The sequence below is a fragment of the Manacus candei genome, unplaced genomic scaffold (assembly GCF_025592945.1).
Source record: "Manacus candei isolate 608988 ecotype Guabito, Panama unplaced genomic scaffold, ASM2559294v1 h1tg000023l, whole genome shotgun sequence".
In the NCBI taxonomy this organism is placed as follows: Eukaryota; Metazoa; Chordata; class Aves; order Passeriformes; family Pipridae; genus Manacus; species Manacus candei.
In genome coordinates, this window is record NW_026138071.1 from 22,854,191 (window position 1) to 22,882,136 (window position 27,946).

At 42.2% G+C, this 27,946-nt stretch overlaps 1 protein-coding gene across 2 annotated transcripts; it reads left to right on the forward strand.

Annotated features, from left to right (window-relative positions):
- STAT1 (signal transducer and activator of transcription 1) lies at positions 1-27,738 on the forward strand. 2 transcript variants are annotated; one of them, XM_051787773.1, is made up of 25 exons: positions 1-107; positions 297-555; positions 3,639-3,767; positions 4,396-4,540; positions 5,788-5,886; positions 7,930-8,025; positions 8,755-8,833; positions 9,413-9,504; positions 10,124-10,275; positions 10,548-10,706; positions 12,047-12,139; positions 12,578-12,637; positions 13,816-13,845; positions 13,937-14,030; positions 14,917-14,958; positions 15,436-15,519; positions 16,051-16,149; positions 16,653-16,788; positions 18,576-18,631; positions 19,751-19,845; positions 22,095-22,234; positions 23,548-23,733; positions 24,279-24,354; positions 24,786-24,888; positions 25,477-27,738. In XM_051787773.1, exons 3-25 carry the CDS (start codon positions 3,640-3,642, stop codon positions 25,498-25,500), a joined length of 2,268 nt encoding a protein of 755 aa, XP_051643733.1. In that variant the 5' UTR covers positions 1-107; positions 297-555; position 3,639; the 3' UTR covers positions 25,501-27,738. The 2 variants fall into 2 exon arrangements, with proteins under 2 accessions (XP_051643733.1, XP_051643734.1); XM_051787774.1 differs by lacking the exon at positions 1-107 and having other exon boundaries at positions 116-555.
- Positions 27,739-27,946: the final 208 nt, after the last annotated feature.

Sequence of the window (27,946 nt, forward strand, 5' to 3'; positions counted from 1 at the left end):
CCGCGCCTGCGCACTGCGGCCGTGCGGGCGTCCCGAGGCGGCCGGAGCCGGCACGGCGGGCACTGCGGGCCGGGAGCCGGGAAGGGCTCCGGGAGCCGGACCGAGAGGTGAGGGGAGCTGCCTTCGGACGGCGGTACCGGCGCCTCAGGGGACGGCGCGGTGAATGCCCGGTGCAGCTGGAGCTGTCGCTCCCTCAGACCGCCCCTGCCTTTGGCTCGACCACCGAGCTTTGCGCTTCGGTGTCTTTCCCCCCGTTGCAGCGGGTGCCGTATCCCAGCGGTGTTTATTCCTGGCAGGGATACCCATCAGGGCATCACCCGCCTCCCGGGCGGCAGCGCTGCTCTTCCGTCACCGGTTGCATCTGCTCCCAGCTCCTGCTCCCTGAACGCCTTTTGGCTCCTTCTGGACACCTGCACCTGCTCCTGCGCATCTCCAGACTCCCAACGCTGCCTGCTCGGGAGCCCCAGGAGCGGTCCCTGTGCCCGGGTCGGTGCTCTCTCCCTGTTCCTGCTGTTCTTGCTGTGGCCACGTCGCCGGGCAGCCTCTGCCCAACAGGTGCGGTACCTGCGTGGTGCTCCCAACCTGCGGGACTGAGCCGGGGCGGGGAGCGGGGGGAACACGGGGAGGGAGCGCTGTCCTTCCCCGCGGGAGCCGTGCGAGCTCCCGGCGGCAGCACGGGCTGCCCGCCGCCCTTTGCTCCCGAACTGCGCCGCGCCCTCCGGCCGCGATCCCCCAGGAATGACAGGAAAGTAGGTAGAGAGTGGCCAGGAGGGAGCCCTGGGGTGCATTGGGAAGAGTGTGGCCGGCAGGTCGAGGGTGGTGATACTACCCCTTTACTCAGCCCTAAAGAGGCACATCTGGAGTGCTGTATCCAGTTCCGGGCTCCTCGGTACTAGAAAGGCAAGTAGTTACTGGAGGGGGTCCAGCAGAAGCCACAAAGATGATGAAGGGTCTTACGAGGAGAGACTATGGGAGCTGAGCCTGTTCAATCTAGAGAAGGGAAGACTGAGAGGGGACCTCATTAATGCATACAGATATCTCAAAGTTGGTGCCAGACTCTTATCACTGTTGCCCAGTGACAGGACGAGAAGCAATGGCCATAATCTAAAACAGAAGTTTCATCTCAACGTGAGGAAGAACGTCTTTACATTGAGGGTGGCAGAGCAATGGAACAGCTGCCCAGGGAGAGTCTGGAATCCCCCTCTCTGGAGACATTCAAAACCCACCTGGACACCTTCCTGTGTCACCTGCTCCAGGTTACCTTGCCTTGATAGGGGGGTTGGACTGGATGATCTCCAGAGGTCCCTTCCAACCTTAATAATTCTGTGATTCCCTGAGTCCAAGCTGAGCTGTGGAAGACACCCTCAAGCACAGCTGTTACGAGGCACACAGACCCACAGAGCTGCAAATACATCACCCATTTAGGGGCCTCCAACGGGGCTCCTTTTCTCCAGACACACCTATGGGCTGTGCTCATACTGCACTTCCCTTGAGTAAGGGCAGAATAGGGGCTACCTGTCCTATACCTCCTCACTCATCAGTTTCGGGCTGTGCTCTGTGCCCCACTGTGGGTGTCTCTGATGCCTTCTCTACAAAAAGGTACTGACTTACCCCTTCTTTGATGTTTCCCTGCTTGCGTCCCCAAGGGTCATGTTTGCTGCAGTATTACATTGCTCTGTAACCACCTCATTGAATGGTTCTCTGCCACCACTCCCCAGTCCTTTCCTAGACTGGTTGCTTTAAGACACAGGAAGATTGGAGTACATCTTCACTTAACCATTAGGGAAAGCAGCAGATTAACTTCACGAATTTAGACAAATTCTTTCCTCAGCAATGTCACGTTTAACTGTTTGCTGTGGTGCAGCTACAGCACACTCAAATGCTGTGTTACCTGAAATCTGAATAGCATGCACATCAAAAGCCTCAAGGCTTCACTTAAAACATAATAGCATTTTTAACTCTCATTTGCTTCTCACACATAGCATATGCCACTCAGCAGCTAGGGGAACCAGCATACAGACACTAACAGATTTAACAGGAAGGCACATACAAGATAGTCCTTCACCCTGATGCTGCCCTGTTCTTTGGATAGGTCCTATTACCTTTTTTTTAAAGGTTCTGTATGTGAGTGGATTTGCATGTCACCACACATGTTCTCAGCCTGTACTGTTCCTTGGACATATCTTTATGTGCCATTTCCACTACAACATGATAACCTGCAGCCTAATGAGAAGACTAACTGATCTGCTGCTAGAAACCATATGTCACAATATAAAGCCACTCTCATAAAAGTGTTATGGCTGAGAGAAGCCATGCTGTACAATATTAATTCATTTAAGTACCTTGTATCTGCTGCACAGATTACTTGAATTTCGCCTAAAAATGTGGTCATGAGAAGTAAAGCATATAGCAGAAAAAACATCTTTCCAGTACTTCTCCATTTGAACTGACTTGAGATCTAGTCCATTTTCAGAGCAGGTAGGTGGGGACACAAGTACCAAGTGAAAATGAGTGCCTGGAGGGTTCTTTGATTTTTCACTCACGCTCTTAGTAATGGGGAGTATCAACAGAAGGTGAAACTCCACATGCACAATCTCAGTCATGCAGAGTACAGATCAAACACATAGGTCCTCATTCTCATATTCTTGCTAAGCAAGAGAGCAGTAACACTAACCATGCCCTAAATGCCATGAAAAGGGGTTCACAGGAAAAAAAAAAAAGGCACATTTTCATGGGAAAGGGTTATTCCAGCTTGAAGTCACTTTTCAGCAAACAGTACACTGTCTTAATTTGTAAATTCCATTTTTTTTTTAATTTAAACAAGCCCACAAGAAGTTTTATTGTGTTTAAAGGACTAGCATCTAGAACTGTTACAGCTGAAAATAAAATACTTTTGTTCGATGAAAACACTTTTCCTTCTTACTCCTCTGTCTGGTTTAACCCCAGCCAGCAACTGTGTGGAGCTGCCTCACAGCTGCTCACTCACGTCCCCCTCCCTCCCTGTGAGGTGGGATGGGGAGTGAATCAGAAGGGTAAAAGGGAGAAGACTTGTGGGTTGAGACAAAGACAGTTTAGCAGGTAAAGCAGAAGTTGTGTACAGAAGCGAAACAAACCAAAGAGTTAATTTGCTGATTCCCATGGGCAGGCGGGTGTTCAGCCATCCCAGAAAAGCTGGGTTCCATCACACCTGATGGTGACTTGGGAAGACAAACACTATCATGCAGAGTGTACCTCCCTTCCTTCCTTCTTCCCCCAACTTTATATACGGAGCATGATGCCATATGGTGTGAAATATCCCTGTGGTCAGTTGGAGTCAACTGTCCAGCTGTCCAAATTCTTGTGCACCCCCAGCCTCCTAGCTGGTGGAATAGGGTGAAGAGCAGAAAAGGGCTTGTCTGTGTGTAAGCACTGCTCAGCAATAATAAAAACATCCCTGTTTTACCAACACTCTTTCCAGCACAAATCCAAAACACAGCACCACATTGGCTACTTTGAAGAAAATTAACCTTATCCTAGTCAAAAGTAGCACATCCTCCAATTTTATCAATGTTCATGAAAACTTATGTTATTTTTCACCAGCTTTGTCCAAATAGTACTTAAAAATTTACACTGATTTTTTTTTTCCACCCCTTCCTCAGGATGACTCAGTGGCATCAGCTACAGCAACTTGATTCCAAGTTTTTGGAGCAAGTTCACCAGTTATACGATGACAGCTTTCCCATGGAGATCAGGCAGTACCTGGCACAGTGGCTGGAGAACCAGGATTGGTAAGCTTAGAAATTAGCCTTTGGGTTGTGTGATAAGCAGTGTTCTCATACATACAGTTACAGGCAGCAGCAGAACACTGGTGAAGCAAGCTGCTTAGGTGAACCTTTGCTGGTAGGATGCTTTGCTGTGTGGGTGCTGCAGCCTGTGTTCCTGCCCCTCTTCCAGGCTTTCTAGAGGGGCCTGACAGCTGGAATAAAACTGTCCTAGAGCTCATATTGTCCTCATTTGGTCTATAACAAAAGCAGCTGTTTTAAGACCGATCAGTTGCTGTCTTGGTAGCTCAGTCTCTCGCTGTTCAAAGACTTTGAACTTCTGACAAGATTTCTGTGAAGTGTTCACCATGCACATGCATCAGGTTCACTTTTAGATTCTTGATGTGCATGAAGTGAGCAAATGAATTTGCACGCAACGTGGCAAGAATAATACAGAGAAAACCAACATTTCTGTATCAAGGAAAGTAAAGTCAAAGTTAAGAGAACGAAATTGGCTTACGTTGGAAAGTAATTCTTACTGCTTGCATATTCTACAACTGTAGTGGGGGATTAAAAATAAAGTACACCTGTAATGCATTTCTTGGATGCTGTATTAGAAAAGTATTTAACACAAGCATGCCTTAAATTATTCTAGGGAACACGCAGCCAACAACGTATCTTTTGCTACGGTGTTGTTCCATGACCTGTTGTCACAGCTTGATGACCAATTCAGTAGATTCTTGATAGAAAACAACTTTTTGCTGCAACACAACATAAGGAAAAGCAAACGCAATCTGCAGGTATGCCGGGGTTCTATACCTATACATTTGCTTGAATTGCTTCAGTAGTGCAGTTGGATGCCTCTAAGCAAACTACACCCTGCCATGAGGGATATTCACAGAGAATGCGTGAGAATTCTACTTTAAAATCCAGAATTCAAATGTCACTCCGTTTTTGTTTTAATTGGCTACAGTTAGAAAGTTACAGTTTACTTACAGGTACAGTTACAGTTTCTGAGAGCTCTAGGAAAAGGGCAGTTGCAGTTTGTAAGGTGTTTACTGTATGTATTTGGGGCACTTACTCAACTGCAGTTTCACTTAACCCATGCCCTCCCCATCCAGTTTCCTCAGTGTCCTAATAAGACACTTTTTTTGATGCAGAAAAAACACAGGGAAAGAAATCCTTCCTGTATAACTGCAGAACTGCAGTTAAGAGCAAAGGACTTGTCCTTAGGCAGCACTCTGCATTGCACTGTACTGGGAAAGAAAAGGGCCAAAGCAGTTGGTAGTGAGTGCCAGTGCAGGACATATCCCTAGTGGACTTATTAGTCAGTCATCCACTCCTCCCTGTAGGGCTCTGTGCCAGAGGGTCTTCCTTCACCACAGCCTAATTTCCACTCACTGAGCTTCTGCTCACCACAGGTAGGTGACCAGGGGACTGTTTTCTGAGGAGAGAAGATGACCTGTATTTATACCATAGTACCTGGAGATCAGCAGTGAAAGATCAGTCAAGAAGGCTGGCACAGCTCAGCGACCCCCAGGGCAGCACCATCCTGAGCAGAGCAGGGCGATATCAATCCACAGCATGTTCCAGCTTTGTATGCATGTCAAACACTAAGGTTGAGTTTCCACCCAGCCTTGACCACATGTTCACAAGTGGCAGCTAATATACCTTCTTTACATCACTGAGCAAGAACTGTACCTGCCAGGCTAGAACACTGCCCTTCAAAACCTTCATATGTCAGAGGGTAGGAGGGCGGCTCTCGAGAGATGAGCTCTCTTTAGGACTGTAGGATAGTATCTCACTTCTCCCAAAAATGTCTCTGACCCTTTCCTGTTGTTTTATCCCAGTACCATCTCATTGTATGCTAATGCTAATGAACTAAAATGAAAACTCACTCTTAGAGCTGGTTGCAGCTGCCATACCCTGTAGTCTTGGAGCAGGCTATGAACACAGTCACTCACTAATCTTTTTGCCAATCTGAAGGTTACTGAATGACAAGCAATTATGTATGTGAACTTAAACAATAGACTGTCTCTAATGCTAGGATAACTTTCAAGAAGACCCAATACATATGGCAATGATCATCCAGCACTGTCTGAAAGAAGAGAGGAAAATACTCAACAGTGCCCAGCTGTCAAATGAGGTAACAGTCTTGAAATGTCTACTGCAGTTATATCTACCCTTTCCTATTATTTGGGACAGGGGGAGTGGATGAAGACTGAAAGGGGAGACAGGCTGTCCTCTCTCTGCCCAATAATATGTTTCTTAAAGACAGAAGAGTGAGCACTTATATGTACCAGCTGGACAACCCTGATGCACACCAGCTGGACAGCATGGCTTGTTTCTGCTTTATGAAGCATTTGGAGGACAAATGGCCTGGAAATAATTTTTATTCCTTGAGTGATGTAAAAGCTATGCTGGTTTTTTAATGCTTCTGTAGTATGACATAGCCTGATGTGCTCATTGGATTTTATTTCAATAACTAGTGCTTATGTTATTTAGCAAGCAAAATTTTAGCTTTGTTCTGCTGCATTTTACTGCCAAATTTACTCTATATTAAGCAGCTGAGCTTGATGCTTTTCTGGACTGTCTGTTTGGGAAAATGAGGCATCATTCTCCTTCCCAGTTATCTCCAAGTGTTTCTTTTTATATTTGGTGGTTTGGAGTTTTTTTGGTTTTGTTTTGTTGGTGTTTTTTTTTTTAATGAAGCCCTTTTCTTTCCTCTGAATCACAGAAGGCCATATTCTTCTCCTTCCTCATCTGTTCTCCAACTTACTTTTTTTTTTTTTTCACCTTTGCAAGAACTGTTCTGCAATAAGGATTCTGCAATTAGGAAAGGCACGCAAAATACAGAGCTAGATGTAGTCCACTTACATAGAAATAAAGTGATGACTGACCAAGCACATTAAGTTCTGATACTGAAATACCTCACTTTCTGGCAAGTTTTTGTATGAGCATTGGTAGTGTGGGAGGAGCACTCGGGCATGGGGTCTACTACAACCATGTCCAAAACAGCTCCTCTAAGAATGGGACTCTGACAGAGTCAGAGTAGCTGCAGCTACAACAGCTCTTCAGTTCTGTCACGTGACATAAAGCACTTGCTACTGCATTTCCAGTATGCAATAAATTTGGGTCATCAGAAAGGGAAATGGAAGTATAGAATGGTTTGGGTTGAAAGGGACCTTAGAGATCATCTCATTCCAGCCACCCTGCCATGGGCAGGGACACCTTCCACTAGGCCAGGTTGCTCAAAGCCCCATCCAACTTGGCCATCACTTCCATCACTGTTTAAGGTTGGCACTAGGTACAAGTGGCCCTGCCTCTGCTTTCTGTTAACTGCTCTCATTTCCCAAAGCTGAGAAGACAAAATACAAAACAAGCACAATAATAAGCATCATAAAAACCAAAGGAGAATCCCAAATGTCAGAGCATGCTAAGATTGCTGTAATAGTTTGACTTAAATCTGTGATGGGGTAAACCTTTGCCAGTTTACCAAAATAAATACTTTAGATGACCTCAGCTTAAGCTGAGGCATTCATGAAAGCAGCAATGCAAATCTGACTGTCCTGCATTGGAAGAACAGCAAGTTTCTAACACCAGTAGTTCTGTTAATGAAAAATTCTGTCTTTCACATTACTGCAACTGAGTGATGTCATGCAGTAAGCTTCCTGACTCTTTCAGAAAAACTATACAGAGATGTAGTGTGTGCTTGAATATGCTGTAGGAAAACAGCTGCATGCTAAGTTACCCCTTATGCCTGTACACAGACCTGTATTGTTCCTGCTCTTACTCCATTTCTCCCCCCATATCCTGTATGGATGAATCTAATACTTGGTGTAAATGTCATTCAGCCTTCAGGGTGGTTGTTTTCTTGAAGTACATTTAGGAGACACATGAAGCTAAGCAAACAAGAGAATGGATTTGTGCAGAGAAAAAACAGATATTGCTGTGATGAAAAAAGTGCAGCATCACCACACAGTAGGCATTTTTAATCCTCCCTTGTTTCTTGCAAATTCTCCTGATCTTGATTTTATACTACAAAACCTTAGTATGATTTACCAGAACAAGCCATGCTTCCTCAGGTTGTTTGCCAACAAAAGTCACTAACCTACATTAACAAAAAAAGTATTTGCTGTCATTAGTTACTCTGGTTTAACTTCTGTTGTTGCTTTGCCTCTTCTCTCAGATGGAAGTGGGGGGCATACAGAACACTGTGACTGGGATGCTGGACAAACAGAAGGAGCTTGATACCAAAGTTAAGGCTGTAAAAGCCAGTGTTTTAGTAAGTATAATATAACTTTCCGTAGTAGTGTTTGTTGATTCATAGATGTCTAAAAGCTTTCAGTACATAAGATGTGATAAAATAGCAAATAAAAATAAGATAGTGGTTTGATTTTCAAGTCTAACCAGTGATTGTCTGAAGACAAAAATTATTTGTCAGTAGCACCATAATACAGATTAGTATTTAACTCATTTAGCAAGGTCAAATTTCTTGTGCCTAAATTTTTGCAACAAAAATTTTACCCATCTGAAATACTAGCAACCAAGGAAAACCTCCTAAATCATATACTGACCAATTTGTTATTACCTAGAAGATGTATTTTTTTAGCATATTGACTTAGCATATTTTTTTAGCTTGTTGACTTAACAAATACAGTCACAACAGAAAGTTTTCTCCAAACATTACTTAGGAATTACAAAGTTTAAAATGCTGTGTGCTGTTCCAAGTTTTTCCACTGTAGCCTCGTTCTCCTAAACTCTGTGAACTTATATGACTAGACAACAAAGACATATCTATATTTTTTAATTAACAGATTTCAGTTAGCTGAGACTAAAGAGGGAGAGTGAATAGAAGGTGATGAAGTTTAGGGATATTTCCTGTTAGGGACTTCCAGGAAAAAGCATTGCTGCAAAACTGGACTTCATGTCTGTAAGGGGCTGGTACCAGGCAGTGCCTGGCATTACTTGAAAATATTGAATAATTTTGGCCACATTCATTTGTGCATTACAGGATGTGGAGCAGGACATCAAGACATTAGAGGATATGCAAGACGAATATGACTTTAAATATAAAACCTGGCAGAATAGAGGTGAGTAATTTTTATACTGCATATAGTTTGTCAGAGTAAACTCTGCTGTCTTATGTCAGGACATTAACCTAATGATGCACAGCCAAACTTACTGGTAATTTCCCTCCTTTATTAATTCTGCTTTATGCTGAAACAAATTTCTGAAAATGCATTTTCTCCATCTGTCTTTTGTTACAGGCAGAGAGCCTCCTTGTTAACACAATATTCCTTTGTCCTTTACATCCCTTTGCCAATAAAAGCAGTAAACCATATAGTGTCTGTGACCATTCAACCACACATGTAATTAGCGTAGTTTAGGCTTCTCTTTGCCATCTTGTATTTCACAAATGACTTCCTGCTTCAGGTTTTGTAGCCTTTTGTGTACCAAGGGAAACACATGCAGCTCTAAGTCCACACTGGTTTCTTTATACAGATCTGTCTCTGTTGTTAAGGAGGCAGTAAACATTTCCTCCCTTAAGCTTTAAAGATACACTTCACCTGACATTAGCCAGGCAAGTCCTCTTCTCTCCACAGCATTTCTCCCACCTGTGCTTTAGCACTCCTTCAGCCTCATGTTCACAATTTGGACTTATTTTACAGAACATGAGTCCAATGGAGTGTCTCAGGAGGAATATAAGAAAGAACAGATGAATCTCCAGAAGATGTTTTTATTACTTGACCGCAAAAGAAAGGTAGTGCTCGAGTTTTCTTTCAGAAGTCAACAAGTCTTCATTTTAAGCAAATGTTCATTTTCATTGAACTGACATAAACTAGCAGTAGAAAAGGGTTTTTTTTATATATCAGTTGAACTGAGATTTCATTCTTTCCATCCTTTTTGAAAATTCAGAATCTCTGTAAGCAATTTTATTTCTCTTCTAGCAACCTTTATCAAACTCTCTTGGGTAAAGTTAAAAGAACAATGAGAAGGAAAAGGCATCATACCAATAATTATGTTCTTGAGGAAAAAATTATTAAAAACCTGCAGCTATATTAGAGTTAAATATACTCTGATTGTAGTGCTCAAGTCTACAGCAAGCACTGGATGAGCCCAAATACACACTTGGGACATATATGGATGCAAGACACTGGCTCTTCAGAGTTCAGCAATACTGAATATGGTTTGTTTCTCCACTTAATCTAGCAAATACTCCAGCTGAAAAAAAAGTGCTTTTAGAAAACAACCTCTGTTGACAGAATCTATTATTGAGGGGTTTGAGGAGTTTTGCAAGACAGATGAGCACTATAAAACAGTACTTAGTTTTTGTGTATGAAGTACTTTTAATAAACAGGGTAATTTCATTCTCTCTGCAGGAAGTGGTGAACAAGATAGTACAGCTGCTGCACAACACAGAGCACACACAGACTGCTCTTATTGAGGAGGAGCTGGTGGAGTGGAAGCACAGGCAACAGACAGCATGTATTGGTGGCCCACCCAATGCCTGTCTTGACCAGCTACAGAACTGGTAAGTCTCTAGTCAAAGACAGAATTGAAAGCATGTTTTGAAGGAACACCAGATCTATGAAATATACTGATTATTTATATTATGCATTTTCATTCTGTCACAGCATAACTATATTTCATGTATTTTATTACCTCACCACATTTCCCATGAGCATGAAGTGTTCTCTGTGCACTGCCTGGTCCTTAGGGACAGTCACCTGGCTGATGTCTCTGCATTATTATATTATTACAGTGCAAAAACATGCTAAAAGTAATAAGATTGTGTAACTGTAGGTTTACCACTGTTGCTGAAAGTCTACAACAAGTTCGTCAGCAGCTCAAAAAGCTCGAGGAACTGGAACAGAAGTTTACCTATGACTCTGATCCCATCACAAAAAATGAAAAAGTTCTGCAGGAGCGAACAGACAGTCTCTTCAAACAGCTCATCCAAAGGTAATGGACCAGAAAAATCTTTGTGTTTGCATGAATAAATAGATGGAGTGCACCTTCCCTACTGTTCCCTCAGTATTTCATGAATCCTAACTCTGCATTTCATGAGGTTTTCCCTAAGTTTGTCTCAAACATTAAATTACTGATTTTGAGATTTATGCTCTCTAGGGTTTCCAGAGCTTCAGGCCCATGGAAAGGGTTTGTTGATCAGTCATTACTGAAGTTAGCAGGAGCCTTGCTACAGGATGCATTGATTTACAGAATTAAACTCCTAGTCTGTTAGTCCATTTCTTGCTTCAAGCTTCAACCCTACAAAGTTCAAGTAAAGAGAGGCAAGAAACAATCCACACCAAGTTATGCCCAAAATAAATACACACTAGATTCTCCAACCCTTTGTCTCTGAATACATCCTCTTTGCCTTCAGCACAGGGAGGCCAGCCCTGTCTATATCATCTCTATGATGCAAGTTACTGTAGCTGGTAATTGCCCTGCATAAGATCAGAGTACCAGTCTGTAAATATATAGTAGACAAAAATGAATGCAACAGAAGACTTGAATCTATCAGATAAGAGCAGGGGCTAAGATACAGTAGTCAACACCTTCTTATGGTGGCTAGAACCCAGGTTTCCAGAGTCCCATTCAGATGCTTTGATCACTGATCTTCAGCTGAAAAACACAGGTACTGCTTTCAAGGGAAGTGAAGGCAACAAAGAAGAACTGTACAACTCCATCTGCTGTTTATGTTTCTTGCCTGTGAGTACAATGGAAGGAAAAGTCTCCAAGCTACCAAGATTTATGTCTACACAGCAGAGTGCTATACAGAGTGCCCAAGCTAGCAAGTTTGGGGTATGTAGGAACAGGTTAGCCTCAGAAGTTTGTTTTGTGGGGTTAGCTAGCCCTCATCTAATCCCCAGCTAGCATGTCTATCTCTTGGACACATGTTGTCACATAGCACTGTCACCATAAGAACTCAGCAAGCCCTGGGAATGGCAAATGAAGCAACTCTCCTCACTTGGACTGTGCTAATTACATCACAGTGTTTACTTGCTGTTGATTTCAGAGAAGTTTGATGTAGCAATCTCCCTGCTCAAGCCATCAGTGCATTTAAGAAAAGCCAAACCTCATGAAATCACTTCTTACTTGCAATATTTTTAGCCCCGTTGAAACATTTGAAAGGAAGAGACACACACACACACACCTCTGTGTAGATAGAAACTGAATGAATAAAGTGTATAGTACTAATGGTAAATCACCATTTTTTTAAAATTTGCTTTTTATGTAAGTTCTTATTTCTTAAGGACAACATTGATAAATCAAAGTGCCTTTAATCTGTTCATTCATAGCTCCTTTGTGGTAGAGAGGCAGCCTTGCATGCCAACACATCCTCAGAGACCACTAGTCCTGAAGACAGGAGTACAATTTACTGTAAAGCTGAGGTATGTTTTCCCCCTTCCCTGTTCCCCTTTTGTGGTAAGGCTTTCATGTCATTGGCTTCTTACAGCTGAGAGGATTGTACAGCTTGCACTGCAGCCCAAGTGCTAAGGTCAGGAGGAGGAAAGTGCCATGTGCAGGTGGCTTTCTTCCAGCAAAGATTAACTCACATTCAGCTTTTACTCTTTACCAGAAGTGGGGTGTATGAGATTGAGTGTATAAGAAACACAGCTAAACAGCAGACACATGCAGACCACTTTGTCATGCCAAAGAGCAACTCGTTTGTTCATTTACTTTCATCTCTAAATGCTGTCTTATATGGAACAAGCTTGAAGCCTGTATGTGGCCCTGAGTGTGCTGCTTAAATATCTGTGATAAGCAGTGCCATAGGGAAAAACCCATCTTGTGCAATTGCTGACGTTAAAAAATATTTCTCTTTCCAGACTGCTGGTGAAATTGCCGGAACTGAACTACAACTTGAAAGTGAAAGTTTTATTTGATAAGTACGTTACATTTTTTCCATCCCTCTCTACGCTAATGGTAAACAGTCCCCATGTTCAAAAACCATATTATAAGTGCTGAGTAGGCCAGGAGCAGGCTGGTTCTCCATGGCAGCAGGTATTATATCCTTCCCCTTTTCTTACCCATGCCCTTGCTCTAAGTCTCTCTCTGCCATTAGAGACATGTCACAAAGTACAGCTGGCCTCGGCTTCTTGCCACCAGCTCCACTGGGATGCACCAAGGAGAGCTCACTGCTGCTAAGTCAGGCTGGGCACAGGGCAGCACCCAGGCAACAGCTACTCCTCTGGTGTGGGTGTTTCACTTGGATTAGCACAAAATGAAAACATAGAATTGAACTCCACCATTTCCAGTCACATAATTCAGTCATGTCTCTAAAATATCTTCTAGGGTAGCATGTAGAAAGGAATATTATTATAAAGCTGTCCTTGAATTAGGGGTATAAGCAGTCTACCTGTAACATAGGACATGATCTCAGAGAGAAAAAAAAAAACATACAGCAATCTAAACAGACAATACCAATCTTGTATTTTTATAAACAGTTCAGGTGAATTTAGCACTTATTTTAAGGGCAGGGAAAGAAATGTAACAGGCTCTCCAAAATAACAACAGGGACTGTGCTTTTAAGAAAGCAAGTGGGTTTTTGTGTTCCCATTCAAGTAATTCTGTTCTTGAAATGGCCCTGGAGTCCAGAAACTTGCATGGAATAGGGAAAAGGTAAAAAAATTCCTGTGTGGATGTGGGAGGTGGAGCTTTGAGAAGTCCACCACATAGAATGCCACTCAGTAAAATCCCAAGTGGTGGGAAAACTGGTTCAAGTGATGCAGCAAATTATTCAATAAGTTATGTGGTTTAAGAGTAGACTTAGAGTGACAGAACTATATTTTTTGTCCTCAGAGCAAGAGTTAAAATCTATATAGTAAAAGAAAGGACTTCCTTTGATTATAGAGCCCCCATAGCAACATTTAAGCCTTGGTAAAAAACATCCTATGTGTAGCACAAGATTTACTTTGACTGCTTGAACCAATTGCTTCCTCTTCTGCACAAAAATGTCACAAAAGCATTTTAATCAGTTCTGACAGCTGCTAAAAAAAAAACATGCATTTTCTCTGTGGTAGAAGCTTTAAAATATTTTTGGTTTTTTTTTTTTCTTTCTTGACAGAGATGTAACTGAGAAGAACTCAGTCAAAGGGTACGTGGCATCACAGTTTGATATATTAATGTTAGATTCTGTCAGTGAACGCGAGACTTAATTATTTTTTCCTCTCTCTCTCTTTGTGAAGGTTCAGGAAGTTTAATATTTTGGGAACAAACACAAAAGTAATGAACATGGAAGAATCCACTAATGGAAGTCTAGCAGCAGAATTCAGGCACTTGGTAGGAGATTTTTTTTTTCTTTGTTGATACAGCCATTAAATTTTATGGGTAGAGAGTGTGGTAGGAAGGAAACAAATTGCTTTTGTTATTGAAGTAATTATTTGCTTTTGTGTAAGAGGAACTGTGATTATCTTTTCTTTTTCTCTGTTCTTTCCTTTTTGAAATATTTGGCCTGTTGCAAGCAAAACACAATTGATTGTCACTGAAACAGGGACAGAAGTGAAAACAAGAGTATTTGCTGCCATACAGCTTATGCTGCAATGAGTTCTTTGGATGAGAAAGAAAAACACCTAGAAATGTTGGTTTGAGCCTTTTAAATGAAGGCCCATGGGTAGGAAAGTGTAAAGAACTTTTGAGTCTGGAAGATGAAAATTGTCTAGGAGTGGGCAGCTAGAAGGAAGTCAGTGCCTTCAACAGACTATACAACACTTTTGATCTGCAGATTGTGAGAGGACAGATTGGTTTCATCATTAAAAGGAAAGGAAAAATGCAAGTGCAGAACCACTGAACATGGAAGTCTCCCTTCACTGTCCAGAACAGAGACTGTCTAGAGCCTATCATCCAGTTCAGAGGGGTACTTTGATAAACCAGTATTTCATCTGATCCTAATTTCATACTGCTTCTGTTCTTAAAAGACCTCTTACATTAAGGCATCACATCATAACTGTGCAATATCTATTTTCACAGATGAGAAGTTTATAAAAGAGTGGTAGTTACCTACAGTTTAATGCTTTGGCTTCCACAGCTTAGAACCAAATAGAATCAGACACTAGTGCAGGAAGTTTGCATACAGAAGAGTAACTACAGCATGCAAATGTTTCTATCCTGTACCACTTCCATTTGTGGCTGATGTAAATGAGTGACAGGGTTTTTTGTTTGTTTCCAGCAACTGAAAGAACAGAAAAATGCAGGAACCAGAACAAATGAGGTAAGCAGCACTAACCTTCTTTTCGTAAAGTTTTTGCATAATTCTAAAAAGGCATTCAGGCATTTAAGACAGTGCTCTCTGCTGAGCCCCATGAAGACACACACAGGATGACAGATCATAGGGGAGGAGTTAAGTGTTCCTAGAACCTGATCCCTGTAGGAGGTGTCTGCAAGTGAGAACTACTGCCAGAAGGGCAATGGTGCACTCTCCCTCACTGGCATCTAGCTTTAACAGGACTTTCTGGCAAGCACAGATTTTTTTCTGTGACTTCTAAGTAGTAATCAAAATAAAAAGTACCTAGAGAGGCAATTTTAGGAAGTCAGTATTGTCACTTGACTTTGCCCTGTGAGCTGTTACCGAGGTCTAGAGCAGGTAACCATGGGCAGAAAAGAGCTTTCTTCATGATAAAACCCCATTACCTTCACCCTAGGAATTTGCAGTCCCTGAAAAGTTTTCTTTTAATTTTTGTTTTTAAAGGGTCCTCTCATTGTAACAGAAGAGCTTCACTCTCTGAGTTTTGAGACGCAGCTGTGCCAGCCTGGCTTGGTAGTAGAGCTAGAGGTATGTCTTAGATGAAACAGATGGACCTAAATTCCTGTATGTCACTCATCCTGACAAATCTAAACTTTTTTTTTTTCCAAGTACCGGCATATCAAGTACTTCAGTTATTTCAGAGTATGTGAATGACACTTCATACCTCTGTATTGACACATACAGTGAGAATGCTGTCAGATCTCTGGGTAAATAAGAGTAGATGTGCTGTGCAAAGTGTTTGATAACCAACCCTGTAGTTTAAGCCCTCTAGGTATTTATTTCGGAAGCAATATGCTATGAACTCTGCTGCTACTATCATCAGTACTGTCATAACTGACACTAAATGAAAGTCTTTATTAGAAAAAAAAAAAAATCACCCAAGTCTTTCTAGTATTTCATCATACTGACATTTTCTCCCCTACATACAAACTTCAATTGAAAAAGTTAAGACTATGCAAGCAGAGAATTAAAATGGAAACGGGTTTGTAAGTAATCTCAAGGAGGATTGCAGCAGCAGTACAAGGCAGCCTGACATGTTTCCTTTTGTGCCCCATTCAGACCACATCCCTTCCCATTGTTGTGATCTCAAACGTGAGCCAGCTTCCCAGTGGATGGGCTTCTATCCTGTGGTTCAACATGCTGTCTACTGATCCCAAGGTATTTGCAAGAAAAAAAAATGGCATCACATTCTCTGTGTAATTTTCAAGCAGACTTTTTGCTGCAGATGTATGCAGACTGTATGCTGCACTTTTTTCCCTTGCAGATGACTTCATAACTTTCAGGTGTAGAGAGAGGCACAGTGACTTACTTCCCTGTCCTAAGCAGAACAACGTTTGAAACCCACTTAAGGGTAGTATACCTGTATTCAATATATACAGAACACACTGAGGAGCCAGATAAACATTCAAGAACTAAAATATGGTGCACTTGAGTAATCCAGGAATTCTGGGAAAAGACATGTCCAAAGCAGAGCCCCAGAGACAGCTTTTCCTGGTAAAGAGTGCCTGTCAGAATAGGAGCCTGCTGTTGCAGAGTTGTCTCAAGCTGACATCCATTCTTTAATCTGTATTTTGTTTTGACAATACACTTTTAAAAACTCAGGTGGCATTCCAAAATTAATGTTTATTAACTATAGGTTGTATTTTTCTTTTCCATTCTAGAACTTGTCCTTCTTTCTGAGTCCACCTTGTGCAAAGTGGTCTAAACTTTCTGAAGTTCTGAGCTGGCAGTTTTCTTCTGTCACAAAGAGAGGACTTAATGCAGATCAGCTGAGCATGCTGGGAGAGAAGCTACTTGGTATGGTCTACTTTCATCACAGATGGTCTGTTTGAATTAAAGCTAATTCTACATCTTTTCTGCAATCCATTTTAAGTTTTCGTTCTGTTCCCATGCCTTTACCACTTATACAACGTCACTCTGTAGCAATGAAGCATTTTCCACTTTTCAGTATGGTAGAGCTTGTAAATGAGATCAGGTCATGAAAAAAAATCTGCAGTTCTTACTTAGGAGTCTTATGCATTAGAGCAAGGCAGATTGGGGCTACTTCTGCCTTTTTAAGTAACACTCATGTTTAGTCAGTCTTTGAAGTGGCTGTTTCTTGGCATCTTTTTGGCTTTGTTTTTAAATCCACCTCCATTCATTTTAACTTCATGCATGCCCCCAACTACAGTGGGGGTTTACTCTGCCTGCATGAGCACAGTTGCAGTATTAAAGTGCAAACATTATGAAACCACTAAAGGATATCAAGTTGAACATTTCTTAGATGACTGTGCTTAGTGAGAGCCTCAGCAGCCATGAGTTTTCTATCCAAACTCCTTGCAGTTTGCCTGATAGCTGGGGCACTTGCATAGCAGACTCTAGATAAAAATGCTGTTGTTCAGTATATTCCACCACCCTAAACTTTTGGAAAGCATTTATATTTAAAGGTGTTTGACATTAGTGTGTCTAGGTGGCAAGTAGAGCATTCCAGTCTCTAACTCACTTCCTCTAATTTCCCTAAGACATAGGATCTGACAAAAATCAACTGATTTAATAGATTACCTTTCAGAAATCTGCCAAGAGAATATTTTTATTTTTAATTAACCAACACACAGACAAAGAGACCAATGACATATTTCTGTGGTCAACTTGCATTTCAGAACTGCAGAGACTTTGTCAAGCTCTGGTAACAGTAAGAATGCTACATTTATCTCTACAGATAAAAAGATCACACTGCTAAAAAAAAAAAATCCTGGTCATCGAACACTGTATATTCAGGATTCCTTAGTGCAAGGAGACACAGAACCAACAGGGTGCCAGGATACAACTTGCCTACTGTTTTTGCAATGTGAAAGTTGACAGAATCTTGATCTTTTTAACACTAGCAGCATCAGAAATGAGCCCTCTAACCCAGTTTATTTTCAGAAACATGAGAGGGAAAAGCATATTTATGATCTCTAATGGAAAGAATTTGGCTCCGACTACAGTTGGGGTCTGCAAAGCTGCAGCTACTGTAATCACAGCATAGGATTTTTCTTTGTGGTTTGGATGTGATTATGAAACACTGTTGACATAAAAACAAGACCAGGGGAAACGATTGCAACAGGAGCAAGATGGGTTTGTGGCTGGGGTAGATCTAGAGTCAAGAGTTTCTGGGGCAAAAGCCTACAAGTCACCAGAACAGAGACAGGAAAGTGCTTAATCTCAAAGATATTCTAAGGTCTGCTGAGCCCCTATGGAAGAGCTTGTGGGCTGCAGTCTTCTTATTTTGCTGGAAAAAACTGTGCAAGCATTCAGTCTCCTTCCTGGAAGCATTTTGAAACTGGCAAGTGTTAGGTGTAGCACAGCATAGAAAGTGTCAGTATGAATTGGTTCCCATTATGCAAGGTCTGATGAAATAATTTGGTTATCTTAAAACCTCATCAGAGGGGAATTTTTCATGGCTACTGCAGGGGGAATTTGCAAGCACAGTAGCCTGCCCTTCCTTTTCTTTCTTAGTCCAACAGCTGAGTTGTACATAAACACTGAGAACTTGGTTCTTTAAGTACTTTTAGCCTTACTAAGTAAATTATGGAACATGACTGAAATCAGTTTATTGTGTTCAGGGCAAACAAGTGGAGGATCTCACGATGGCCTTATTCCTTGGACAAGATTCTGCAAGGTATGAACAAAGTTTAAAAATTGAAATGGAAGAAGCTCATTTTAGTTTGTTGTGGGTTTTGTTTGGGCATTTTTTGTTTGTTTTTCCTCTAGGATACCTTCTTTTTTAGTAACATAGGCTAATTATTCTAAAGCTTACATGGTCATGGGAGGTTTTGGTGGTGGGGCAAAGTAGCAGCACCAGGAGGAAAAAGGGCTTGCAACAGCAAGGAGAAGATGATTTTGAGATTCCTTTAGATCCATGTAAACTCTATAGAAAAAAATGCATCTTTCAAACTCACCATCTTCATTATTATTAATATGATGGCTATTAACAGAATAGTTCTCTATTTTGATTATTACAGAAAATGTAAACAAAACAACCAGCAAGATGAACAACTCTTCTGTATCATAGTGAAGGACATTTCCTAGACTAGGGGCAACTGGATTAGGGTGAAGATTAGAACAGGGTGGCCAAGAGGATCAGTACAATGACAGAAAACCACATCATGATATTTCATGCAATATTGGCTGTAGCAAAACAGGAGGGCTCTTCATGTTTTCTTTCTTTAGACCCTTAAGTGGTATAGATAACCCAGAGATTACAGCAGGCAGGAGCAGATGCCAAGGGAAGAGCAAAGTTCTGGTGACCTACAAACACTTGAGTTCATTAATATGGATGTCTCATGAGAAATTGAGATCCAGGTCTGACACTGAAAGTGTCTCTAAGCTCAGCTGCTACCCAGCCTGGGCAAAAGTCCCATGGGATGGTTTGTATGTCCAAGAACCCCGACAAGAACAGTGCCCAGGCAGGAACAAAAGTCTTATCTGCTCTTAGACCAGCACTGTTGCACATAAGAGGTGATGGATCACATGTTTGTGGGTACTGTAGGCTCAGACAGGCATTTCTCTTGCCCTAAGGTTCATTAGCAATGGTTCTTGTCCTTCTGGAGTGGAGAGACAGAAAAAGTCATAAGAGAATATGGGCAGGGGGGTGGAAGAGAGGGAGAAAAATGCAAGAACAAGTTGATACTGGCAGGATTGAAACCTTGCTTTCCCCTGTGCTGCTTAACAACACTCATGTCTTATTACCCCTGTTCTCTCCCGTCCCACTCCTGCCTTTCCATATTCTGAATTTCAGGAAAATATAAATGATAAAAATTTCCCCTTTTGGCTGTGGATTGAGGGAATCCTGGAGCTTATTAAGAAACATCTCCTGTGTCTCTGGAATGATGGGTAAGACCTGAGTGAAGTTTAAAATGGGGTCAATTGCCTGAGACTTCTCATTTAGGCTAGCAGTTGCATCCTCAGGTTGTGAGGTTGCTTGTGCAAGTGAATTCTAGTAATGAGGAAGCCTCTGGTGAGGCAACTCTTAAAAGCAAGAACATCAGATGACTGAGCTGTCCCATTTAAGTCACAGAGCAGGGCTTTGAATGTAAGATTATATTTTGTTTTGCCTCTACTCCCACTGTAAGTTGGTTCTCTCCACACCCTAGAACAGAGCCAAGGAAAATTGAAGGAAGGATAAGTCATAAAGCGATCATCTATCTTTAAAACCAAAAAACCAAATCCCCTACCCAAACAAACACTATTGTGAGCCGCCTGGAGGTGGCAGCAGCCAGACTCTGAACGCCTGTACCTGCACTGTGCACCCTTCACTGATTCTAAGGTTATTACTAAGTAGAAGGACTCTGCCAGAAGGAAGCATAGCCCTTTAATACTGGTTTAGTAAACTTTTGATTCTGGGATTTCCAATTTCTGCCAGAACTAGGTTTATCCAAAGTCAAATCCTGCATTTTAGCTTTAGCCACATTATGAAACACTATCAAGTAGCACACTCACAGTGGGGCCTCCTAGTATCCCACAAGTCTGCAGGATCCATAACAGCAGGTTTGCTTTTGTCTTGCTACATTCAGCAGCAGGCTTCACATTATTACCCCCAACTCCAGAGGAGTTCTGTCAAAGCCCTCTGTAGTAGGCTTGTTTCACTGCCCAAACCCTACCTCTTTCTTTGCTAAGTAGACTGCAGTGCAGTGGGAACATTTCCCACCACTGTTGAGGCAGAATTGCAGTTCCTGCTTGGTGTTCCACCTCAGTGTGGTGATGTGCCTACAGGATTGGTTTTGCATGTGGCTTTGATAGAGGCTTGAATAACATTGCTCTTTGCTCTCAGTTGTGAGAGCAAACCCCCACTTAGGATTTAACAGAAAGAGGTGCAAGTTAAATCCTGAAGGTAATCAAACTCAGAGGTTTAGTACTATTAGGTTTTCCTCTCTCAGCAGGCTTTGATGGATAGTCACAAATCGTTTTTTCCTAGAAAGGCAAAAAGAGAAACCAAAGGAAAAACTGTCCAACTACAAAGATATTTCAGTGGGAAAGAGACAAATCCACAGTATTCATTAGGACAGAGACTCCTTTGCTTACAAGAGTAAGCATTACAGCCTCAAGAACACTTGCCTTTCTTTGTACTTGAGAGATAAGGCAACAAAAGACTTTCATTATACACAGGATATTGACTACCAAACACATTTAAAAGCAAACAAAACACAAAGCTCACCAAACAAATGGCCAAAGCCCTAAAAAACAGGACAGTTTACAGCATCTGAAATTCTAAGCAAAATCATGATCATTTAGTATTTCTTGTGCAAAACCCACTTTTCCCCCTGACTTATTGCACACAAAGACAGTAGCAGTACTCAAAAGTTCATTATTGATGCAGTATTTTGAGGAATAAGAAACAGTGCAGTGAAATTCTGACTTTTTTTGGGGGGGAAGGAACACAAAACCAAACAATAACCAACAAATCAACCAAAACCAAACAGCTGGAGCTTGGCCAGGATTATGCCCTAGTACTACCCCCCCAGTACCTGTTCAGATTAACCAGTCTCTTATAATCACCACATCAGCCTCCTTGCCTATGCAGTAACACTTGCTGAGCATAGTGAGTTTGGGGGGTTGAAGTCACACAGGCTTAAACAGTTCCTCCAGAAAACATGCACAAGGAACAAAGCAAACCCCACACCTGTAAGAATGCAATCTAGTAGCTAGCAACCTTTGTTTCATCAGCCAAATAGGAGAAATAATTGTTCTTAACGTACTTCTGAAGTTAAAACTAACTGCTAGCTGGGATCTGACCATATTATGCACATATAACTCCATTTCTGCTCCCAGAGCCCAGCTTTGACAGCAAAAAGGACAATCTCTTTTATTCTTAAGTTCAAAAAAAATGTTTGTACAAGCCACTAGGCCAAAGTGAGAGTGCTGAGGGAAGTTGTGGTGATTCATGTCTTCCATGGGGCATGAATCATCACCTGACTCCAGCCTGGCAGTCCTACTGCTAAGCTTTCCAGCTGTTCTCAGGACAAAGCCTTTTGCAAGTACTTCAACTCTTAAGTGACAAAAGCTGTTAAGTTTTCCTAGCTAGCCCAGCACAGCTTAGGTTTTATGTTGAAGAGTAACTCAGCTCTTTCTTTTCAACGTTACAGCTGCATTGTGGGTTTCATCAGCAAAGAGAGAGAACGTGCTTTATTGAAGGACCAAAATCCAGGAACATTTTTACTAAGATTCAGTGAAAGTAGCAGAGAGGGAGCAATCACATTTACTTGGGTAGAGGGATCTCAAAATGGTAAGTCAGTTACTCTTTGTTCATCTACTTACATCAGAACAAGAAGTCTTTATGCTCTTCTCCTCCACACTGAGGACCAGCACAACACACCACCCCAGCAGCTCCCACCCTTACAAGCAGGGGGTCACAAGCAACAGCAGGCACGTGCCATACTTGGTGTAGCTCAAGCCACACAGTGGATTATTCAAGGTTTCAACTAGGACTAGTAACACTTCCACAGTACTGCTTCTGGCCTGGACATTTGACAGGAAAAACTGCCCAGACTGTGTACCCTGCCTCCTTAGGGTCTCTCCCAGCAAAACACATGCACCTCCATCTTCTTCCAAACCCACATCACCATCTTAATCAGAGAGTTCTTTCCTAAGAAAAGGTCACTACAGCCACATTCATCATTACTGTTCTCTCCCCATACATCTTATGTGCAACACTCCTTTCTCAAACTGCTTTCTCAAACTCATGGCCCATGGAACATTTGTCCTTCCTCCCCAGGTAAACCACACGTACACTTACTTCATTTTCCAAGCAGTTCTCCTTCCTCCCCTTGTCCAGAAGGGCCAGTGAAGATCTCACTTCTTCAGTTAGCTGGACTATTCTCTCCTCCTCTCTCAAGGAAGCCTAGAGACATCACAGCTGCAAAAAGATATAACCTCCCTCATATCCAATCAGGGTTCTCCCTTCATCACACTAATAATGAGCCCCACCTGCCACCATGATGCAGCTGTGGACACTTCACTTGGATGAGCTCCAAACCTACTACAGCTAGAAAAGAAACTGTTGAATGTGCTTGCACTTCTTTCCTTTTGCAGCCTTCATACCTGAGACATCCAAAAATGAAGCAAAGAAGGGTGATAGTTTTTGGAGCACTCAGGGAGGCTTTATCTGTCTCTCCTTATGATTCATAAGAGCTTCATGTGGTGTATTTGGATCAACCTTCCTAACGGGCAACAGTGTTTGAATGATATAATTTGGAAGAAGGTTGAAAAGGTAGCACAACTTAAATTAGTTAATGAAATATCAGTTAACGAAATATTGCAGTTAATTTCCATGGACAAGTCACATCAGTCATTCTGAATACAAAGCACATCAAGAGCCATCACTGTGTGCTATTCCCCCATATGCCTCCCTACCCCACAGAACAATTATGTTCCCTTTGACAGGTATTTAATATTTACCTGCAGCACAGTAGGTGTCATCCAGGTAGGCCTTTTGCTCACATGATCTCTGAATTCGTAGAAGTGGCTGCAGCTTTTCTGAGCAGTTTTAGAAAAAACTTTGAAACCCCCTTTAAGAGTTGCTGCTTCTCTCCTCTGCAGAGCTCCAGTTCCATTCGGTAGAGCCCTACACCAAGAAGGAGCTCTCTGCTGTGACTTTCCCCGACATCATCCGCAACTACAAAGTGATGGCAGCTGAAAACATTCCTGAAAATCCACTGAGATTTCTGTACCCAGATATACCCAAAGACAATGCCTTTGGCAAATACTACTCCAGGCCTAAGGAGGGTGAGTGCTTTACATGGCTGATTCCATGTATATTGTTCCTGATGTACTTGGGCACTGTGCAATTCCTGTGGCATGGAAACAAAGGAAGCAGTTGGCCTGAATTTCTTGGCAGTCTGTCCCATGGTGAGCTAAAAGGTCAGAAGAGGCACCTGAGCTTTATAGGTTAAGAAAAGGTCTGTTTTTAAAGAGGCACAACATGAGATCTAATCAGATCAAACCCTGAAAACCTAATTGTCACTGGCCCTCCAATTCGGCTTTCATGCGAGCCCATGAGCTGTTTCAGAAATGTTAAGTGCCCACTAGCAGCTGGAACATGACTGGCTATGGAAGGGGGTTTTTTCCCCATTTTCAATAGGGGAAAAGGAAAAAGGAAAATCTGACTAAAAAATGGAATAAATTAACCGTAGTGCTGTAAAATGCATGATGGCAAGACTTGCACATTATCTGGGTCACAGGCTTTATTTTTGGTACAATGAAGATGGCAATGTGAAGTAAACTTGCAAAAAAAACCAAACCCACATGCTTGTTTTTTTTTTTCCTTGAAGCACCAGAGCCAATGGATTTGGATGGTCCCAAGGGAAACGGCTACATCAAGACTGAGTTAATCTCTGTGTCTGAAGTGTAAGTGTCCACAAAAATGCTGTATTTTTAAGAACTGATCATAGTTATTCAGCTGTAGTTCGTGTCTCTTCACAGTATTTAAGGTGTAGGTGCCCCTGCCAAATATTTCCTCTCTGAGGATCATTCATGCAGTGCTGTGTTTAAAACACCATTTTTAGACAAAAACCCTAGAAACTTGCAGGTAGTTGTACTGACAAATGATTTCTTAAAGACTTGTTGGACTTCCTTGATTAGGATGTGCATCCCTGAGTAGTCCTAGTTCTCACTTAAAGCCATTTGGCTGGCTTTGCAAAGCCTGGTGTATTGCTCACAGGCCAGGTCTTCTTCACAAGAGGCCTCTTTAGTGGCCCTTCTGGCCTCAGAGCCAGACATGGTAGCCCAGCTGTGCCGCATTTCTTTACTGAAGGTTTATCCCTGCTCTTCTGCATTAGCCACCCTTCCAGGCTCCAGTCTCCAGAAAACCTGCTCCCCATGTCTCCTGAGGAGTTTGATGAGGTGTCTCGGATGGTGGGCCCGGCAGAGATTGACACTGTGGTATGTATCATGAACCAGCCCTTTGCAGGGTGCTTGAGCCAGAACTTGCTTTTTGCCTTTTTTTCCCCTCCAGATGTACCTCAGACACTTAACACAAGTGAACACTTCAGAACATGTCTCTTCACACATGTAGGGAAAGCTGGGGATCCAGAGTTAAACTGGGATTGCCATCAGTTGTTCTTTCCACCTGTCTGTGGGGATAGGGGTGAAGAACAGGAGAGCAAAGCTTCCTGTGTGTACCTTGTAGGTGGAGGGAAGACGAGAAGGGAGGAAGGAGCATTGCTGTAGTCCTTCCTGTGGGGTCTGGGTGGGGAGGGCCTCTAGAGTAGGAGTGCAGTTTGGATGTGTTGCTCTGGCACTGCTGCCAAGATTCTCCCTGTTAACAGAGCAGTGTTGTCCTTGCAGGATGTGCTTCAGAAAAAAATATCAAAATTAAAGTATGGGATTTCCCCCCTCCCCGGGTAGTTGGATCTTAAGGTGTGAGTCTGGTTTTATTTAGGGAGAACATGGTCATGGTCTGGTTAGCAAAGACTTGAGTATTAGGGCTTACTTGGCTTGTTTAATGGACATTTCCTTTTCTTGTTGCAGATGTGTACACATATGCAGCTCTGAGCTTTGGTTGAGCTTTTTACTGCGTCGTTAACGTGGCTGATTCGCTTTCGCGTCCTGCGCTGCAGTCCATGCCTTGGTGACACGCTTCGCTGCCATTCTTTGGTTTCTCAACCTGAAGGTCCAGTAGCAATTTTTAGCTAATGGAAATATCAACAATAGCAGTCTCAGTAGCCTCCTCATGTGCACTTCTTTGTTTAGTTAGCAAGAGTGGAGGAAGAGAAGAGGATAGGAATGTGAGGTCCTTTGCGAGAATGATAGGAGAAACATGCATTCGTGTTTAAGGGAATTAGTTAAATGTAATGTTTAAAACAGTTGGCTGTACATAGAAGGCTTCAAAGGAAAGCTGGTTCTTCTGCAGAGGTTCTGCTCAGAAAGCTTGCACCTTCTGTGTAACTACTTCTGCAGAACTTCCAGAGCTTTGAATTTTCATCTGCATCACAGAAAGGAAAAGGGAAACACTCTACAGATACATGCCACACCAAATCCATGTGCTGCTGAAGTTTGCTGTGGTTTTAGCTTTTCTAGGCATGGCATGTTGAAAGGACAGAAAATGTTACCTGCATTTCACTTTTGCGGTTTCTGTAAGGCATAACCTTGCGTAGGATGTTTAGCACAATCTTTCACATAAAGAGCATTTCTGACACCACCTTAAAGCTGCATTGGCACATGCTGAGCTTGCAAATCCAGGTGTACAATCAGGACTAAAGCTTCTGCAGACTGCAGTCATGCTGTCTAGCAGAGTATCAAGACAAAATGAGAACCTACTCTTAAAAAGGGTGCAGAAGAGCTTGAAGTATGTTTTTAGCCTACCAAGGTGAGGATTTGGTCACTTCTATCTCTTACAATAATACATGCCCCATTTAGGTTAATAACAGGTGGAATGGAACTCAGTTTTCTCATGCATTATGAACCAGGGCATTTATTTAACTGTTGATTTGAATAGCTAGAAGATCCTACAGGCTTTGATAATGAAGTGGTTAGCGATTAGGGATGAGGCACAGGAAAGTGAGAGAGTTAAATTTATACAGAACAACAGCTGCAAGACATGCAGTTTGTGGTACTTAAAGGATGAAACTGTGTTTCCACCAGAGGAGGAACACATTTGTTTCTCAGCATGTTCGAAGATAATTAACAACTCACAGTTCAGAGGCAAGGCTGTCTCAGGCAGCTGGTCTCTGCACCAGGGGTATCTATTAGTGCAGACTGCTAATTAGCACACAGAGGAACAGAGGGACTGCAGAGCACTCGTGCTGGATCCCACCGGTTCAGGTGGAACAGCAACAGGAACAGGGCAGCTGGCTGTAGCAGGGCGTTGGACAAGGTGACCTCCAACTTCAGCCCCAGCCCAGCGGTGACTCAGGTGCTACTGCAGCCTCTCCCCCCACTGCTGTCTGTCTGTTCCCACCACCTGGGAGAGCAGCAGTAGCCCACGGGACTCACAGAGGTTACAGAGCTGCTTCTCTAGATCCAGCAGCTGCTGTTTGGGAGATAAAGGACTGGAGCAGTTTAGGGTGTTATGCCCAAGACGACTGATGTGCCCCCTGCAAAAGCTCGGGAGAAAAATTAAAGGACCTATACGTATTTAAAGGAAAGCATTGCCAAACTGACTTATTTTTGGTGCTCTGAGTTACTAAGGTTAACAGTGCTACAGGATATCACAACTGGTGACTTACTGCTTTTATCTTATTGTAACTAGCTGAATGTGTATCTTTATTGTTAATACAAAAAGCATTTGTTTCTTGAGCTACACCTTGTACTCATGTTCCATATGCAGCAGTTTGTCTTTATTACTTTTATATTTGTTTTATCAACCAGAGTGAAATGTTCTTCTGAGATTTAAAGCAGTAGCCTTTTTCATGGCTTAGTTTTTCCAGTAGTTCTTAAAGTAGTGATTTTTCCACAATGGAATATTCTTTTGCCATTTTAAATAGATGGAACTGTCAGTTGACATTTTTGTCCTATCTCTTGTTTGTTGACTACTTTTATTACAAAGATGATGTGTTTTCCAGTAGTTTACTACTCTGTATCTCATTTTAAACTTGCTTGTATAACTAAAGTGTTAAAGCTCTGAAGCCTAAGGAGGTATCAATGCTATTAATTCTCTATATTGCAGCAGGTCAGTCTGCTCTGGAGTACTTAGAAGGTGCCTGTTAACTTTTTTTTATTATTGATTGTATCACTTCACTGATTTGTTTTCTTCCCCACCCAAAGTTCAATAAACTGAACTTGAATTTCTAATTTGAGTCATCAGTAGGATAACTGATGTATACCTAACCTTTGTGAGCTACCAAGCTGGACCACTGCTGCATCATTTTTCTCTGGGGCTATGAAGTGACGTGATCGCTTGTCTCATACTTGTTGGGCTTTTATAAGAACAGCCAGAAGAATAATAAAGGAAAGAAACTGTTGCTGTGATAAAGGATAGCAGGAGTGAAGAGTAGGCAAG